Source organism: Mesoplodon mirus, assembly GCF_964341445.2.
Source record: "Mesoplodon mirus genome assembly, chromosome: 17".
Lineage (NCBI taxonomy): Eukaryota > Metazoa > Chordata > Mammalia > Artiodactyla > Ziphiidae > Mesoplodon > Mesoplodon mirus.
The window spans coordinates 15,420,536-15,440,445 of NC_138993.1; the positions used below are offsets into that span (position 1 = coordinate 15,420,536).

Consider the following 19,910-nt stretch of genomic DNA (forward strand, 5'->3'; position numbering starts at 1 on the left):
GTCCCTCCATACACAAAAATTAACTCAAAAAGGATTAAAGACTTGAATGTAAGATGTGAGAACATAAAATTCCTAGAAGAAAACATAGCTGGTAATTTCACTGACATTGCTCTTAGTGATGTTTTTGTGGATCTGACTCCAAAGGCAAGGGAAACAAAAGCCAATGTAAACAAATGGGACTACATCAAACTAAAAAGCTTCTGCACGGTGATAAAAGCCATGATCAAAACGAAAAGGCAACCTAGTGAATGGGTGAAAATATTTGCAATTTATATATCCAATAAGGGGTTAATATCCAAAATATATGAACTATACAACCTCAAAACAAAAAAACAACCCAATTAAAAAATGGGTAGAGGACCTGAATAGACAAATTTCCAAAGAAGATACACAGAGGGCCAATGGGCACAACAAAAAATCTTCAGCATCACTAATCATTAGGGAAAAATGCACATCGAAACCACAATAAGATATCACTTCATCCTTATTAGAATGGCTATTATCAAAAAGGTAAGAAATAACAAATGTTGGAGAGGATGTGGAGAAAAGGGAACCCTCAAACACTGTTGGTGGGACTGTAAATTGGAGCAGCCACTATGGAAAACAGCATGGAGATGACCCCCAAAATTAAGACTAGAAATACCATATGATCCCAGCTATTCCACTTCTGGGTATTTAGCCAAAGAACACAAAAAACACTATAATTCCAAAAGATATATGCACCCCTATATTCAATGCAGCATTATTAACAACAGCCAAGATATGGAAACAACCCAAATGTCCACTGATGAATGAATAAAGATGTGATAAATACGCGTGCATGCGCGCACAGACACACACACACACACACACACACACAAATGAATACTACTCAACCATAAAAGAATGAAGTCCTGTCATTTGCAACAACATGGATGGACCTTGAAAGTATTATGCTAAGTGAAATTGTCAGGCAGAGAAAGACAAACACCATACAATTTCACTCATATGTGAAATCTAAAAAAATAAAACAAATGAACAAAGAAAAGCGAACAAAACCAAACATAGATACAGAGAACAGATTACTGGTTACCAGAGGGGAAGCGGTTTGGGGTGTGGCTGAAATAGGTAGAGGGTCAACTGTCTGGTGACAGACGGCAGCTAGACTTGTGCTGGTGATCACTTTGTAGTGTATACAGATGTTGAATTTTAATGCTGTACTCCTGCAACTTGTACAATAAAAAAGAGAGAGAGAGAATGGGGTGGGGAGAGAGAGAGGGAGGAAGGGAGAGAACAAGGAAGGAAGGAAGGAAAGAAGGGAGGGAGGAAGGGAGGAATGGTTTTTGCCTCAGAGCACAGTGAGCAAAGAGGCTTTACAAACTTACAGCATGATGAGGACAAAATTCACAGTGACTCTGACATCTGGATCAGGAGCTCCTCAGTGAGCCATATAGAAAATAAACATCCAAATGAATATGGTCTGGGAGCTGAGGGACATGGGGTTAAAAGACTCAAGTTTGACAAAGAAGGTGAAGTCAGAGATGATCAAACAACTTCTAGTCACACTTCTTCAGTTATGACAGAAGAAACAGAAGAACCAGCTTCATTGAAGAATAAAGACAAAGAGAAGAGGATGAAGAGGAAGAGTGTCTTGAACGACAGAAATGGGGCTTCCCTGGTGGCGCAGTGGTTGAGAGTCCGCCTGCCGATGCAGGGGACGTGGGTTCGTGCCCCGGTCTGGGAAGATTCCACATGCCGCGGAGCGGCTGGGCCCGTGAGCCGCAGCCGCTGAGCCTGCGCATGCGGAGCCTGTGCTCCGCAACGGGAGAGGCCACAACACTGAGTGGCCCACGTACCGCAAAACAAACAAACAAACAAAGAAACAAAAAACAGAAATGATTCCAGAAAAAAAAAATTCAAGAGAAAGAATCTGATGATGCCTTAACTATAAATGAAGAGAATTCTATGGAAAAGAATCAAATAGAGGAATCTCATCTGTCTCAGGATGAGACAGATTTACATTCTGAAGACAGTGAAAACAGAGGCCCTGCACGTAGGATTCCGACTGCCATGAAACAGAAGAACTAGGAGGCTCCAATTCCAGTAGAACTGGAGAGATTCTCTCAGAATCTTCCACAGAAAATGACTATAAAGCCACAGAAGTCACTGATGAACCGATGGAACAAGACTATTTAGAAATACTTACATGCAGTATTTCACACTCAGTTCTAGTTTTACACTGTATGAAATTTCTGTGTAATCAAATGGACCTTTAGTTTTGCACGAGAAGAAGGTTGTAAAATAAAGTACTTCATGGGATAAACCCTGAAAGAGTTGTTCTTGTAGGAGCTGTGAATATCAGCTCTTCTGGGTCCTGCTTACTAAACACTTTCTTGGGGGGGCGGGGGAGGATCTGGTTAAATCAGTGGCTTGTGTATAGATTTTTTTTTAATTTAGAATTAAAGTTTTCAAACTGGAAGGTAATAATTACAATTATTATTATTTTTTTTTTTGGAGAGTATCATGCTTAGATTATACATATGTGAAAAGGCTTCTAGTCTTTTTCTAACAGCTCTGGCAGTGTTCATATTTTGGTCATAGTTTCAACATTTACCATATGAATTAAAGGGTTTCATGGTAATTGTATTATTTATATTTATAAATATAAATTCCACATATGTTCATCTTTTACAGAAACAAGAAAAATTAAAAATTTGCTCCCTTAGAATAATATATGTATATTTACGTGTAACATATTTTATAGTTATATATGTTATATGATATAACGTATGTAACATAATACATATCATATAATATAAAATAAAGTAATATAACATATATAACATTATATACAAATAATATATATAACAGATTTATATACTGTATAAATGATATATAACTTGTAATTTACATGTCATTCATACAAAATATAAATTACATAATATATAAATTATGAATTTATATAAGTTACATATCTATATAATTAAGTATTATATATTTATGATGTTAATATATTCATAATATATGCATACTTATATATTATTGTTATATAATTATATGATATGTAATATATAGTTATACACCTTATACATTATATAATTATATATAACATATTATATATAAATATAATATATTATTATAAAGGGGAAAATGGTATATTTTCCTGTTTCTATGAGATGAGTTTATATTATAGATTTATAAATGGAATAATATATTTACATGTTATATAAGACATATACATAGAATTTATAATTTATACATGTAATTATATATTATTCTGTATAATATATATTATATATAAGTATACATGTATTATTCTAAGGGGGAAATGTTATATTTTTCTGTTTCTATAAGAGATAAGATATATATGTAATATATATTTACAAATAGAATAATATATAGTTATACTATATAAAATTTATATGCAGTTATATATAACATGATATATATTACATTTACTATATACTAATTTTATATATTACACATTATATATTAATATATATTTAATATATACTATAATATACATTTTATTTAAATATACACTATTTTAAGAGGGAAATGTATTATATATTATATAATTACATGTACAACTATACATTATCTTACATATGCTCTATAGTATATATAATGTATATTACATATAATTATATACACATTACTCTGAGAGGGGCAAAATTCTATTTTTCTGTTTCTGTAAGAGATGCATTGGATACTTTTTCTATTGGTAATGATCGAGTCCACATCTTTCAAGGCCGTTTCTTTCTCCTCTAAGTAATTAAAAATCTGGTCCTTGTGAAACCATGGAAATTTTAAGTCTGTTGAAATATCAGCTTAAACACGTTCTGAGAGATCTGTTCAAACTCAAATTCTTTTGTATACTTTTGTGGTGCTTGAGAAAAAGACTTCACTATTGGTGAGAAAATGTGCTTTATCTTGGAAATTGTGTTCAAACATTAGCTTACTATTTTGTAGGATTGAATATGCTTAGGAAGCTGATGTGAGACCATCTCAGAAGAACTGGGCAGATTCACAGAACTTCGGCGTGCTTTTCTGAACATTTGTGAATACTACACATTTCTTTCTAACATATTCTAGAGTGTGCAGATGTCAATGGTATGAAACACAATTATACTGGAAAAATCAATTAATGATGAACTTGAGCTAAATGACTGAAGGTCATATTCACAGATTAAAGTCATGCAAGCTGTACAACTTCCTGTCAAAATTACTGGCTGCCAAATTTATACTTGTTTCTTCAGATGTACCTTTTGTTATTTAGAATTTTTAATTTTCTGTAAAGTAGACTTTTTAAAGTGTAATGTGTTTGCTGCCTTTGTGAAGCAATGTATAATTGTATAATTTCTGTAAGTAAACTGAATGCTTGAGCTTTCAATCAGTATTCTAGAAGCAATAAATATTATTTAGAAAGAACTACTGTACACCCAACAATATTAGATAAATCCCACAGAATTCATTTTAAGCATAAAAAGCTGGTTACAGAAGATGTAGTCTATGATTCCATTGATGTGAAATTCAAGAAAAAGTAGAACTAATCTGTTGTGACACAAGTGAGAAGAGTAATTACCTCCAGTGTGCTGGGGTATCGACTGAAAAAGAGCAAGAAATGTTCTATATTTTGATAGGGGTGTTGGCTGTATATACACCTATATATAATTTTATCAAGATATACATGAGATTCGCACAATTTACAGTAATTTTCATGCCTCAAAGTATAATTATATATACACATACTTATATATAGACATACACACATATACATAATTAGTTTTACTGAGATAGAACAAATACTGTAAATTGCACTAATGTATACACACCCGCACACATATGCAAACTTCTTAAACAATGACTTTTAACTGGCATTTCATAGTAAGCATCACCTGATGTTTGAACTTTATTTAATCTACAGAACCTAAAGCAGTATGTAGCCACTGTAATTTAGGATCTCAATCTAAGAATAGACATTTTAGTTCAAGAATTCTCAATCTTCTTCCCTATGACAGACCATGAAAAACAGCCACAATTCACCACAATTCCTGCCTTCCAGAGACGGCATCTGTTGTCTGCTTGAATCTGAACTGGGTTTGTAGTTTGCTTGTCCAATAGAATAAGGTAGAAGCCACATTATACTAGTTGAGAGCCAGGGCCTCTGCATTCTTTCCCTTGATGCTAGTGAGGTCCTTGCCACTGCCTTATGTGAACAAGCCTGAGCTAGCCTGTTACAGAATGAGACATCACTTGGAGCCATCCAGCAAGGCCATTTTAGACTAGCCAACCCTCAGATGCCCAGTTGCTGCCCATACATGCAGGAGTTAGCTCTGCTGAAATTTGTTAAGCGTGTCCCTGATCAGTTAAGCCCAACTCAAATTCACAAACCACATTATCACGAGCAAAGTAAAGGTTTGCTGTTATAAGTCATTTAAGTTTGCGGGTGATTCATCACACAGCGAAAGCTAATTGATAGCAATCCATGGTAATGTTTTACCTGAAAGAGTAAATTTTTAGGAGAACACTGTCATCTCTGGGCCAACATTATCTTACAATTCCACAGTCTAGGTTTACTGAGAAATGTGAGCATTTGTTAGATAAAAACTCTTACCTTAATGGGATTCCTATAGAAAGACTGCTTTCCAGAAGATGGGAATGACATGGCAATAATACGCTCTGGAAGTCAAAACAGTCACTATTAACAAATGTTATACATGGGAAACAATATATGAGAACTCGACTTACATATAATCAGACTGTTTTCATAGAAGAGAACTTTCAGGATTGAGAATGACAGGAAAAAAGCTAACTAACCCTCAGGGTAATCAACTTTAATATCCAATACTGGATATTAAAGTATCCACTACTTGGACCATTACATTCAGTGTTCCCAAGTCTCAGCTGGTTCCAGCCTTATGCAACAGATTTGCGTTGACTTTAGTCTGGAGGGCCCCCTGTGGTGGGAATTTCTTTCTTATTTAAACACCAAAGAAAAATGAGCAATGTTGGGAACTCCTAGGATGCTTTCCAGTGTTCCCCTGACTCAGAAACCCAAGACCTACAAAGCAATGACTTCATCTCTAGCGTTCTAGGGAGAGAACAGGTCTCTCTGAAATCCTTGGGACCGAGGATAACTACTAGAACTCAATAAATTCTAAACCAAACAAATGGAGTCAGCTGAAAATCCATTTAACTTCCTATACTATACGCAAGTAGCCCTGAATTGAGATGAAAATTAAGATTTTTCCATTTGCAGGGTTAAACTCCAAATATGTCACACTATCAGAGTGGCATATGTCTTCATGGATAAAAAATGCTTTGAAAGAACATGCCTCAGACAGGGAAAGAACAAAATTAGCATATAATTACCTACTCACACACAAGAAAAATGTGATGTTAATATAGGCAAATCAAGAGAGAAACTTCACAAACCAGTAATGTAAGTGAGGTCTAAGTCAAATCCATCCTTCTTGTATCGCCGTTTGTTTTCTGAAACCTGAGGGTTTAAAACAATCATTCATTTGTAAAACATAAATCAACATAAAAAAAAGAACAATATATAGATATCTACAACCCTTGCCAGTATTTCCTGAAGCACAAACATTTTTTCTGAATCAGAAACATATTTTGCCCACTTACCCTCCTCCTGGTCAGCATTGCAAGATGTCTGTTTTGCTGAGCCAGATGAAAAGCTCTTGACAGAAGGATAAGTCGTAGAGGTAGTAAAACAATTCTCAATCTAACAATGAAAGATTCATTTTTGCTTTAGAAACAGAGGATCTTGTCAGTATGGACTAAGTTTAGAGCAGTGGCTCTTAACCAGGGGCAAAATTTGGCACACGACCCCCTGGCCCAAGCCTCCCACCCACCCCACCCACCCTGGGCATATGTGGCAATGTTCAGAGACATTTTTGGCTGTCACAGCTGCCTGTGAGGGGCTGCTACTTGCGTCTAGTGGTTAGAGGCCAGGGATGCTGCTCAGTACCGACGCACAGGACAGCCCCCTCACTAAACATGTATCTGTCCTAAAGACCAGTAGTGCTGGTGTTCAGAAGCTCTGGTTTAAAGAAAAAGTCATACGGTAGACTCTCGGAATTTGTGGGTTGAACTTCTGTGGTTTAAGACAAGCATTTTTCAGTCTTTTTCCCATCCAAACAGAATTCTTATTCCCCTCTGTCACTCCCATGCGTAACAGGGGTTCACTAGAGCTGTGAACACACATCAGGCAGATAGCAGATGAGTTACTTCCCAAGTGTGTCTCCTACCATCAGGAAGAAACACGATGGCAAGGAACTGATGGTCTGGGCTAGTGCTTCTCTAGCTTGAGTGTGCATACTGATTCAGTAGGTCTAGAGTGGGCCCTGAGGTGTTTGTCTTCTGGTATTTCTGACAAGCTCTTCCGTGATGCTGAGGTTGCCTGTCTGAAGACCATACTGGTTTGGGTTCTTTTCAAAAACTCCAAAAGCTTATCACATCAAGTTTTGTTGGGACCTGAGGGAAAGTCCTGAGAAGTCGGAGTGCAGGAAGTGGCAAGCTATCTGACTAAGGAATAAGCCTCGTGAGCCACCCAACAGCTACATCCTAGAACACTTTTGCTCTTCTTTTTCTCACTGCCCCAGTAGAAAGAGGAGGAGAAAGAGAAAAGCCATCGGTGGCTCATACACGTTTTGCTTTGACCCCTAACAGTTCTAACTCTGCCTCAGCTTCCGTCATGTTAACTGTCCTGAAAACATTCCACCTCTGTGTTTCTACCCGTGTCACCTCGTTTTTCTCTTCCATTTCTGCCTTTTTAGAGAATCATCATTGGAGTCACTCAAATTTTTCATCAACTCAAACCAGTACTCTCTTGGTTATAGGAAAAACCCAGGAATTTCACGTGTAAGAAATGTGTGGTTGAAGCGCAAGTGGGAATTTAGTGGGAATTTCAAAAGGTAGAGAAGTTCAAGTTAGGTACAAGAGGCAAGTCCCCAGTTTCTTCTTTGGGGGCGTCATCTTCTTCACTCAACTAAGGTACTCAGTGTGGACACCCTTCACTGGTCCCTAAACACCACCATCCTTTAGTTTCCAGATAGAAATTTAACTCAACGTTTCATTTTCAAGCAGCTTATTTAGCACAGAATTAGCACATTCAGAGTTAAAAAGATTACACAAAATGAAAGCCACAGAAAATACTTTTTAAGAAAGAAAAACTTTAAGAGAAGGGAAGCATATGTTTCTTACTTGGGGACATTTTTAAGAAACTTGAAGTCATAGAAAATATAAGCAATATTGACCAGTAGAGTCACCACAATAATGGAAGCATCTAAGGAGTTCAACATGTCGGAAAAATACCGTCGTACCCTGTAACAAAAAACAAAAAATATATAAGTTTATGCTTCCCCAAAGAAGACGTAGGGATATTTTAAAAGCACCCTTAAGATTTCCGGTTTGGGATTTCCCTGGTGGTCCAGTGGGTAAGACTCTGCGCTCCCGATGCAGGGAGCCCAGGTTAGATCCCTGGTCAGGGAACTAGATCCCATGCGCATGCCGCAACTAAGAGTCCGCATGCTGCAACTAAGAACCAGCGCAGCCAAAATAAATAAATATTTTTTCAAAAGGAATTCAGCGTTGATGAATCACTTAAAGTGCATTTACTAGACTAGATTAAGGAAAAAAAATATTCATACTCATTTTATACTTATATAGGACAAAAACATCAATATGGCAAGTAGAGCCATAAGTATAGTAAGAGATATAACCAAACCATTGAACAGGAGGCAAGCATTGCCTGGACACAGGGGGGAGAGAGAGATGGGATGGTGAGCGATGCTATCGGACAATGGAAGCTGAACATGTCACAGCCCTAGAGAAACGGGCTGTGAGAAGTGCATGAAAGGAGCTTGTGAGAGGAAGACGGGTCCACTACTTTGGCCTGCAAACTCATCACCTGGCTTTGCACCCACAGTGGAATCCCAGTGAGCTGGTGTGGCCTCCTCTGTGCAAAGCTGAACTTTCAGCCCTGGCACCTCCTCCTCAACACTAGCTCCTTCAGCCATGGGCACTGGGGCTCCAGGGAAATCTTCTAGTCCTGCGATAGCTCCTTTAGGCTCTGAGTAACCTGGGAGTGGGCAACTGTCCTCAGCTCAGAGGCACGAGGACAGAAATTCAGCCAGAAAGGAGACAAGCATGTTCCGAAATGCTCTGGATGAAGTGAGGCTGGGGACTTTAGTCCCTGACTCGCTCTCCCACAGAGCTTAACACAAGTTTTTGTTCATTTATTTTTAAATGTCTCATTAAAAAAATTTTTTTTGGCCGTGCAGCTTGCAGGATCCTAGTTTCCCGACCAGGGATCGAACCCATGCCCCCTGCAGCGGAAGCATGGAGTCCTAACCACTGGACCGCCAGGGAAGTACCACAAATTTTTATTTTAACTGAGGTAGGGTTTGCTCATAATCTATTATCTAGTACTTAATATACTGTCAGCTTTTATTTACATTGAACTCAATAAAAATATCAATAGTTATACTTCACATACACATTCCTCTTAATAATGTGCAAGTAGACATATTAGCTGCCTGGCCCCATTTTGCAAACCCTTTAAGCTTTACCTGTTGAAGGAACCATCTAGAATACATGGTTTGCAGACTAGACTGCCAGTTGCAAGAGTAATATTAAAGCTCAGTCTGATAGAAATTGGGATTTGGATTGTTGTTTCTCTTGTGGAGGATGCCTTCAAGGAGAATTATTTTGATAAAGAGGGGAATATTTAGTTGGGTTGACCTGGTCATTACTTGAGATGCTTCTCATAGCAGTACAAAATAGCTCTATGTGCTTTTAAAAAATTAATCAAACTTACCCTTCTATAAACACTTGAAGAAAAACGTCCATGAAAAAAAATAAAGCCATAGCTAAAGAAACTGCACGATACTCCAAAGGAATATATATCGTGCTATCAGAGATAAGTATGTCTGTAATGATGAGGGACACATCCACAAAGGTCAGCAAAATTCCAAGTATTCTGCAACAAACAAATAAATAAACCAAATAAGGATAAAGTGGTTTTCACATCTATAGGTAGACTAACTTCAGCCCCATGATCTGATATCAAAATGTCATTATTTTGGGTTAAACCATTCAGTGGTAGGGAGAACTGCTCTTAGAATCTCAACATAAATCACTCTGCTTTCACCCAATAGAAGCAGTTGTTAGGGAAAGAAATTTCCCACTAAACCACTTCATGATATCATGCCCTTTTATATTAAGACACATCAGACCAACACTCCAAGACAGAATAGGCAAACTACATTAAAATGACATGTTTCCACTTGTAAATTCTTCTTAAAATTTAAGAATTTTGAAGGGTCTTCTACCAATTTCCCACAATAAAGTAAACCTCATTCATCTTGATATTTTTAAAGAATTGAGTAATAAAAACCAAGTGAAAGCATGACTAACACAAGCCCTTAAAAGACTTCTTTGACCAGTAAGGCTTCTTATCAGTGAGATTATCAACAAATATAAGATTACATATCAATGGATGGTTCTGGCACAGTTCTGGGCACGTAAGAAGGAATTCAACGCAATGAATACACACATAATTGAACTCTAAAGTAACTCCTAAGCCTTTTTCCTATATATGCTAAACATATTCTCTAGAAGTTGATTGTACTATTTGTATAATCTATGAAGATAAATTAATCTTAAAGCACTTTTTCACAATTGCAATGCAAATTAAAATATTATCAATTTAAAAGGAAGCAAGTACATTGTGTGAATCTGTAACATAGTATGAAATCTTACTATCATGTAGAGAAGAAAGATATAAGTAAAATGTTTCTAGAATTAAGGAGTAATTCTAGGTGAATAAGGTATTTACTAAAACACTTACCTTATAACTATAGAATTTTGAAATGCATGTTTCATTATTTTTACTTTGACAGGTAGAAAAAAACATGTTAATATGTTGCTATTAGACTCCGTACATGCCATTTCTTTGCAATTCTTAATGTTCAGCTTCAATTAAAATTCCAAGATAAATTAGATTGCATTAAATCGGGCACAAAGGTTATTTAGCGACATACTGACAGTGGAAATGCTTTTTTTTCCCCTCCCAGATCCTCTGCCATTAAAAAATATTGATATTAAATGTAATACATACTTAATTACCTCCTTTTCTAGAGTCTCACATACCTGAAAGGGAAGGATGATACAATCAAGTACACAATTCTCTTAATCCGGCTGCTGCAATAAGAAGTAAAAATAAAATTTCAGAGCTTTCAGGTGTATCAGATTTTTCCTAACATATAGTATGAATTTAACCAACAAAGGCCTTTATAAATATAATTTTTAAAGTCTCCAGAAGTTGCCTAACAAAATGCTTTTTACTAATAACTGTAAAAATGTCACCTGATTCTTTTTTTTCTTTCCTATGTAGAATATATGTGGAAAAAAACACTAAACTTTCCCTTGACTGTAAAGCTCTAATCCCAACTTAATGATAAGATTAAGCTTGGGGTCATCAACTAAAGCAACAGAGCATGAAGACAGAAGGGAATGGTAGAAGAGATGTGTGTTCCAGCTCTCCCATGAGTGAGCTGTGGGATCCTGGGCAAGTCATCACACTATGGCCAGACCTGTTCTACAGCAATAGAATAAGGGACTTCAGGGAAGCTCTTGTCTTGCAATATTCATTTCTTGAAACAAGTCACCCCATGAATAAGACAGTTAAACATTAATGAGACTCACAGCTGGGGTGGGAAGTGCACTTTGGGGGTGAGGAATGTTAGTAAGATACATTTCAAAGGGGAAACACACTGGAGGCTGGGCTCCTTCCCTTAGTAGGAGGAGGAGACGGTTTTAGAGCGCCAGCAGTTGTGCCTCATTTTACCCTAGGGCTGGAGACAAGGTAGTCATTGAGGAGCAATTTCTTGCCCTGCTGAAGCCTCCAACACGTGACCCAAATTCCACCCCAAGTGGGATTTAATCCCAAAGCAATGCTCACAGACTGTGCCCAAGACTGGAGAAGAGGGAGGATATATGCCCAATAGAACTGGGGCACTGCCCGATGCAACGGGCCACAGATGGATACTGTTGGGCTAAGCTGAGCTATAAGATCTCCCCACCCCCTCTAATTTCTCCCTGCTCCATCTGCACCCACTACCTCTGCCCAGGCCTAGCGAGAAAAGGTCGATGTGGATGGGGAACTGATTGGCCAAAAGAGGTGAACCTCCCCTGAGGTTGCCATTCTCTTAATACAAGCCCTTTCTGATCCCAGACAGACTATCAGATCTCTGGGTAGCAAAGAAATGTTACAACAAATCACAACTTACTTGACAAAGTGAATTTACCCAACCATGCCTGACAGAATCATTGGGGCACAAAAGGATGGCTTGGGGTGGCTTTAGGCTCTACTATCACTTTCACTGCCTCCCAAAACTACCCCACCCCAAGTAAATGTAGAATTGAGATTTTTTTTTTTTTTTTTTTAAAGAGTGTGCTATATAAATGCAGCTTCAAACAATGTGTGTGGAGTTTGCTGGGAAAGGACTGTAACTCAGTAATTATACATTTAGAAAAAGTGCTATTCATATTTGGGAGCAACACACATACACTCTCCAACACCCAGTGCAACCATGTATCGTTCCTAAAAATGATTACTCAGAGAAGTGCTTGAGCCAACTGAGCAAGGAATAAAAAATGAAGAAGGCAAGAATAAGGAAGATGCCTTATAGAGAAAAGGTGTCAAGAAATAAAATCATACAAATTCAGAACTAAGTCCAAATAATCATTGTTAATGTAGCACGTGGAAATGTAAACAAATGATTCTAAAAGCCAAGATAAATAACAAAGTTCTCGATAATAGTATGGATTTAAATTGGCAGGGTTTTTCCACATTAATTTAGGTTTCTCAGAAGACAGAAGTAAAAGCATGTTGCATTTCTATCTTCCCAGGTACAAGTCCAGTTTTAAACTGGATATTGATGGAGAAACAAAGGTACAATTATGTTTTCTAAAAATAGGTTTATAACTTTCATATTATTAAAACTTGAAGAAAAACAAATCAACTAATAGCATAATGTTAAAAAAATTAAAGAACAAATATCAAGGAAGTGTTTAATACAGAAAACAAAGTACAATGATAGCAAATAACACCAAACATACCTGAAATGATAATAAATACCAACACATTGCTCTCGTATCAAATACTGACAAATACTTTTAGATAAGTTTAAAAACTAAATGCACTATAGGCTGTATACAAGGACAAAAACTAAATTAAAATGATAGTTTCAAAATAGAGATGGACAAAGATATCAGATGCAAATGTTAAATCTCAAAACACGAAAAGTTGTAATATTACTATCAAAGTTGAATTCAAAGCAAAAATATTAACTATGACCAAGACTTATTTTATCCTGATAGAAAGTAGACTCTATAAGATACTATTAAGACCGAGTTGAACAGGGGTGGGATCTGCATTGGGGGCAGGTCCTATCTTTCCCACTGGACACTTATTTCTCTGCACAGATGGTGGAGGGGGGCATGTGGTCATACTCAAAGCATTAAAGGCACTGGGATGATTCTTTGGTTTTCCTACTCTCACTCCAGGGCTCTGGGTCTCCCACCACCACCAAACTATCCACAACAGACAAGGCTATATTCCTAGATTAAACTCAGGTTGAAGAGAGCAGAGTCAGGCTTTAGATCTGAGTCCAACCTAAGTTAGCTCATTAGGATTCTTTACTGGGTCTTAGAGAGGAGCCTCCAAAGTACCTAGGAGTGTCCTTTGCCCGGCTTGGTCCTCAGGGATATACTTCCCTTTGGAGTGGGGTGTTGGTAGCAAGGATAAGATCTGAGTGTCCCTGGACAAATGCTATCCATTTACATATATATATATATATGTGCTTTATGTGCTATATGTTTAAACAAACATATTTTAAAACTCTCTCTATATATAGTTTCTATTGTGCAGATAAAACATATTTAAAGCATTTCTATGAAATTTTAAAAGAAATTTATCCTACAAGAAGATAAAAAACTTTAATGGTACTCTAAAATATAAAAATTATTCAGACTACATTTTCTGACCACGATTTAATAAAACCAGTGAAGTGGGAGAGTACTATACAAGATATTTCATCGCATGTTATCACTACAGAAATTTTAAAGGTGTCACATATGACAACTTAGATTAAATGGAGATATTGTTTGCAAGACACAAGCTACTAAAATGTGCTCAAGAAAAAATAGATAACCTGAATAGTTTAAAAGGTAATATATCTTGTAGAGAAATTGAACTTGTAGTTGAAAACTTTCCAACAACAACAAAAAAGTCCAAGCCCAAGTGACTTCACTGGAGAATTCTACTTAATTCTTTAAGGAAGATACAAATCGAAACAAACTCTTCCATAAAACAGAAGAATAGGGACTGCTTCCAAACTCAATTTAGGAGATTAGCATTACCCTGATACCAAAACCAGTAAAGACATTACCTGACAAGAAAATTACCAATATCCCTCATAAATATAGATACAAAACTCCTTAACAAACCATTAATAAATTGAATCCAGCAGTATATATATATTTTAAATTCATGACCACTTGGTGTTTGTTCCAGGAATTCAAGGATGGGTCAACATTCTAAAAATAATGTAATTCGCCATGTCAATAAACTAAGGAAAATACAACATATGATCATCTCAATAGAGGTAAAAAAATTTTTAAACAAAATTTAACATCCATTTATGATAAAAACTTTCAGTGAACTAGGAAAAAAGGAAACTTCCTTAACCTGACAAGGGGCATTTATGCCCCCCAAAACAAACAAACAAACAAAAAACCTATGGCTGATATCAATCTTAATGGTGAGACTGAATGTTTTCTTCCAATGATTAGGAATCTAGGATGTCAGTTCACACTTCTTCCACTCAAAATTATATTGGAGTCAATGTAATAAAGCAAGAAATGGAAATAAAAGGCCTATAGATTGAAAAGGAAGAAATAAAACTCTCACTATTTGTAGAGGAGATGCTTGCCTACCTAGAAAATCCCAAGGAATCTACAAAAAAGCTAACAGAATAAGTGAGTTTAATAGTTATTGTATAAAAGGTCAATATACAAAATTCAACTATATTTCGATATACTAGCAATGAATGATTGAAAAGTAGAAATGTAAGCAACTGAACCATTTATATTAGCACCAAAACCCATGAAATACTTTTTTATAAAGTAACAAAATAGGTGCAGGATCTGTAGGCTGAAAATTACAAAACTTGATGAAAGAAAATGGAAACCTAAAGATAAGAAGAGATGTGAAATGGTACTGCCATTTTGGAAACTATTTCTCATACAATTAATCATACACTTTACCATAAGTATCAGCAACCCTATTCCTTGGCACTAACCAAAGATAAATGAAAGTTGTGTCCACACAAAAAACTTGTACGTAAATGTTCATAGCCACATTACTCATAACAGGCCCAAACTGGAAATAATCCAAATGCCCATCAATGGGTGAAGGGATAAGAAAATATGGTACATTCACAGTGATGTCAGAAACATGACAGAGTGAAAAACTACCTTGGTCTCTCCCCTTCAATCTACAACCAATAAAACCCACAACTCAACAAAGGTGCCACTGTCCAACACAACAGTTTGCCAGAGGACTCCACACACCTGTACATCTAAAGGCAGGTGAATTGGAACACTTAGAAGAGATGGAACGAGGGAACAGTGGAATCAGTGCCTGCAATCCTGGCCCTCTGACCACAGCAGCTGTGCCCACAGCTTCAGAGAACACAGTAGCAGCAGGGGAAGCAGCACACGTGACTACAGGCTCCAGACCACACCAGCACCCATGGCTACATGTAACTGACCAACAGTGGGGCCTGGGATCCTGTCCCTCCAGCCGCCGAGGTGACCACAACCTCACTGCCACTCCCCCACCTGCAGTGGCACAGCCCATGAACTCAATGAGATATAAGAAAACTCAGAAAGGTAGTTTAATGAGCTCAGGAATAAAAATGAATGAACACAAAGAATATTTTACCAAAGAGACTGAAACTCTAAAAAGAAACAATTGGGAGACTTGGATTGACATATACACACTACTATATATAAAATAGATAACTAATAAGAACCTACTGTGTAGTCCAGGGAACTCTACTCAATAGAGTGGATATATATGTATAGGTATAACTGATGCACTTTGCTGTACAGCAGAAACTAACACAACATTGTAAATCAACTATACGTCAATAAAAAATAATTTAAATAAATAAATAAAAAGGAACCAAAAAGAAACTCTGGAGCTGAAGAACTCAATAAATGAGATAAGGAACACACATTAGAAGCACTGGAAACAGAGCAGACAATATGGAAGAGAGAAATAGCAAGCTGGAACATAGCAATCTAAAAATGATACAAGTAGAAGAGGAAAGAGAAATAAGGTTTTTAAAAGGAAGAAATCCTGAGAGAGTTATCTCTTTCAGGAAGGACAACATTAGGATAGTGCATCTCCCAGAAGGAGAAGAGAGGGAAAAGGGAGCAGAGAGTTTATTTAAAGAAACAATAGCTGGGAACATCCCAAACTTGGGGAAAGAACTGGAGTTACAAGTCCATTAAGCTAAGGGAACACCTAATTACCTCAATGCAAAAAGACCTTCTCCAAGACAAATAATATTAAAACTGTTAAAAGTGAATGACAAAGAATTTTAAAATCAGCCAGGGCAAAAAGGATGGTAACCTACCAGGGAACCCCCACTACTAGGCTATCAGCAGATTTCTCAGCAGAAACCCTACAGGCCAAGAGGGAGTGGAATGACATTCTCAAAATACTGAAAGATAAAAACTGTCACCCAACAACACTCTATATAACACAGTTATCATTCAGATATGAAGGAGAAATAAATGCTTTCCCAGACAAAGAGAAGCTGGAGTTCATCAACACTAGACCTGCCTTACAAGACATGTTGAAAGGAACTCTTCTATCAGAAACAAAATGACAAAAATACGCAAAACTTTCAGCAAGGTGATAAATAGAACCAGAAAATTGCCACTCTTTACCAAGATAGATTTTTAAATACTTTATTAGAGTATAAAGGTTAAAGGGAGACAAAAAAAGAAAGCAGAAAAATGACTATAGCTATCTACAGTTTGGTAACAAACTCACTAAACAAAAACAGGTAATTTGAGACTACAAAAACAAAAGGGGAAGAGGAAAAGGATGGACCTTATGTTTTTAAAAAATGTTTTAGTTCACTATAAATTATATCATCATGTGTGAAAATCATGCTGAAATCAGAAGGCTAGAAAAATGATTAAATAAAATAGATTCTGGAAAGACCCAGCGTATACAGATTCATAACATGATAGAGATGGATTTAAAAATCTTTGAACAAGATATAAATGTTTTCAATAATGGGTTCATTCATTCAACCAAACTCACTGAGTGCCTACTATGTGCCATGGCACTGTTTGAGGCACTGGAGATACAGCTGTTAAAAAAATGGACAAAATTTTCTTCCATCATGATGTTTAAATTCTGTCTCATGCAGACAATAAATATAATAAATAAGTAAATAAGGTAGTAAGTTAGAAGGTGATAAATGCAATAAGGGTCATTAAATTAGGGTAAGGACAATGGAGGGGGATGCAACTTTGATGCTGGGAAAACTAAGGAGTCACCTGGCAGAAAAGCAGACGCCTACATTTTATACCTTAATACAAAATAAATCCTGGGCAGATGTTTTCTTTCAATGTAGAAAATAAATTCAAAACATAGATGAATTTCGGTGAATATAGTAAAATCTTAGGTAGAGAAAGACTTTCTGACACTAAAGGCGTCAATCATAAAGAAAAGGACAGATGTACTCAACTGTATGAGGATTATAAGCTTCTATATAGTGAAAAGCTAGGCAACCTGGGAAAAAATACTTGCCCTATCTATGATATAAAAAGGATATATTTAACTTTTCTATCCAATGGCAGTGATAAATACCCCAATTTTAAACGGGCAAAGGTAGTTTGAAAACAATGAAATACAAGTTCTATGAAAAAAGTAGAAACAAAAACAATGTCAAATGTGCATTCGAACACACATATTAACTAACATTGAAAAGATGAGCGATGGCTAGCATGAACGGGGAAGAAATGCACACTGCATCTTGGTGTGGAAAGTAGCAAAATCAATAGCCTCACAAACGTTCCTTTTGACACAGAATTTCCACCTCCGAGAATCTGTATTATAAAGAAATAAAATATACAGAGGTTTGGTCTCAAAGTTATTCATCATTTTTTGTAATCAGTCACAGCTGAAATGTCCAGAAATATCTGACAATTTAAATGAATGACAATTTAAACATCTATACCATGAAATATTATACAGCTGTCAAAAGGAATGTTGCAAATTTAAAAATCAATAAAGTCAAATATAGGCAGAACTTCAGGCAACAATAAAAAATCTGAAATTAAAAAATATATAATGTTGTAAATGCATGGAAATATAGTCATGATATGTCACTAAGTAATAAGGTTATTTTTAAAACAATGTATGATACCATATCCATAAACAAAAAATGTATAAGCCTAAAGAACCTTGAAGGGCATCTATTAAACATTAGGAATGCCTCTTCATGGGAGGTTTTATTGCTTGTATTTTCTGATTTTCCTAATAGTGAAATTTTGTTGCTTTAGTTTTGGTTTTTAGTATAAAATTTATTTACGGTGCTTTGGAGTTTTAAATTCACACTGAATAATATGTGTGCACATATTACTCCACATTTAGTTTTAGTTTTTTATTATACTACACCTAGCACCCAGTAGATAGATATTGTAGATAGCATTATTACCAGTTTACAGATAAAAGACCTAAAATTTAAAGTAGTTTAGTATTTTGCCAAGTGTCCAGTGCGTATTAGATGCCAAAGCCAAGCACTGATTCCAGGTCTTACTCCAAATCTAATACCATCCCCTGGTCTGAAACACCAGTGTCTCTCACACAGGGAGTACTGCAAATGCCACCCGAATCTATACCATAAGCATTTGTAATTTAAAAAACTAAACTAACACTTTTTGTTTGTAAGAAGAAGGAAATGCTTGCCTTGCTCAGTCTATTCAGATTTTGCCCCTGCCCTGGGCAGCCTCATTGCAGAAAATATTTAGTTAATATGCAGACATATCATTTAATTAAGTAGCAGAGTGAACTCTTCATTGATGGCCCATGATAAAATAACAGAAAATGGAAATTCATGGGTAATTTGAAGAACTATTTGTATTCATCAGTCGCCCCTTTAGTTTTCACGTTGTTTTTGTCTAGACACCAACAGATTACAACAGTAACCAATTCAATGCCTCTTTAGCAATACTCACTCCCCAACATTAATTCAAGCCGGTGAATGCTTAAGTAACTGGCCAAGAGAGTAGCAGAAGAAAAATTGCAGGAATAATTCTGCAGTCCAGACACATGGGCTTTTTTTGGAAGTACAATTAATTTACAAGATTATATTAGTTTTGGGTGTACAACATAGTCATTCAATAATTTTATAGATTATATTCTATTTAAAGTTATTACAAAATAACAGCTATATTTCCCTGTGCTGTACAATAGATCCTTGACGCTTATTTTATACATAGTAGTTTGGGGGAGGGAGAGTCAGACGTGTGTGATTTTAAGAAGGTATCGTGTCCTTGTCATTGAGTACAGGTAAAAATGCCTTCAGATCAGTGCAACAGGAAGTACTCTCATGAGATTACTCAGGAGCAAGTCAAAATTCATAAAATCCCAATGGACATTAAGCGGTCTTTAATCAGCAAAACATGTTTGCTTTGGCTCTCAGTCCCATTTGCTCATAGACAAAATCAACAAAACTAGGAATCAGAACATATCCAAGAAAAATGAGAAAGGAACACAAGTGAAAAGCAAGTAGCATTCGGCAATCCTCTGTTTA

The 19,910-nt window shown here is 36.3% G+C and overlaps 1 protein-coding gene across 1 annotated transcript in view; it reads right to left on the bottom strand.

The window, feature by feature from the left end:
* Window positions 1-19,910, bottom strand: part of LOC309792390 (phosphatidylinositol 3,4,5-trisphosphate 3-phosphatase TPTE2-like) — a 120,532-nt gene that overhangs the window by 37,136 nt on the left and 63,486 nt on the right. The window contains exons 5-10 of the mRNA XM_082602008.1: window positions 11,155-11,205; window positions 9,821-9,982; window positions 8,206-8,325; window positions 6,625-6,724; window positions 6,418-6,481; window positions 5,597-5,661 (exon numbers count right to left, since the gene is read on the bottom strand). Coding sequence (XP_082458134.1) covers window positions 5,597-5,661; window positions 6,418-6,481; window positions 6,625-6,724; window positions 8,206-8,325; window positions 9,821-9,982; window positions 11,155-11,205 — 562 coding nt within the window. The remainder of the gene's footprint in view (window positions 1-5,596; window positions 5,662-6,417; window positions 6,482-6,624; window positions 6,725-8,205; window positions 8,326-9,820; window positions 9,983-11,154; window positions 11,206-19,910) is intronic.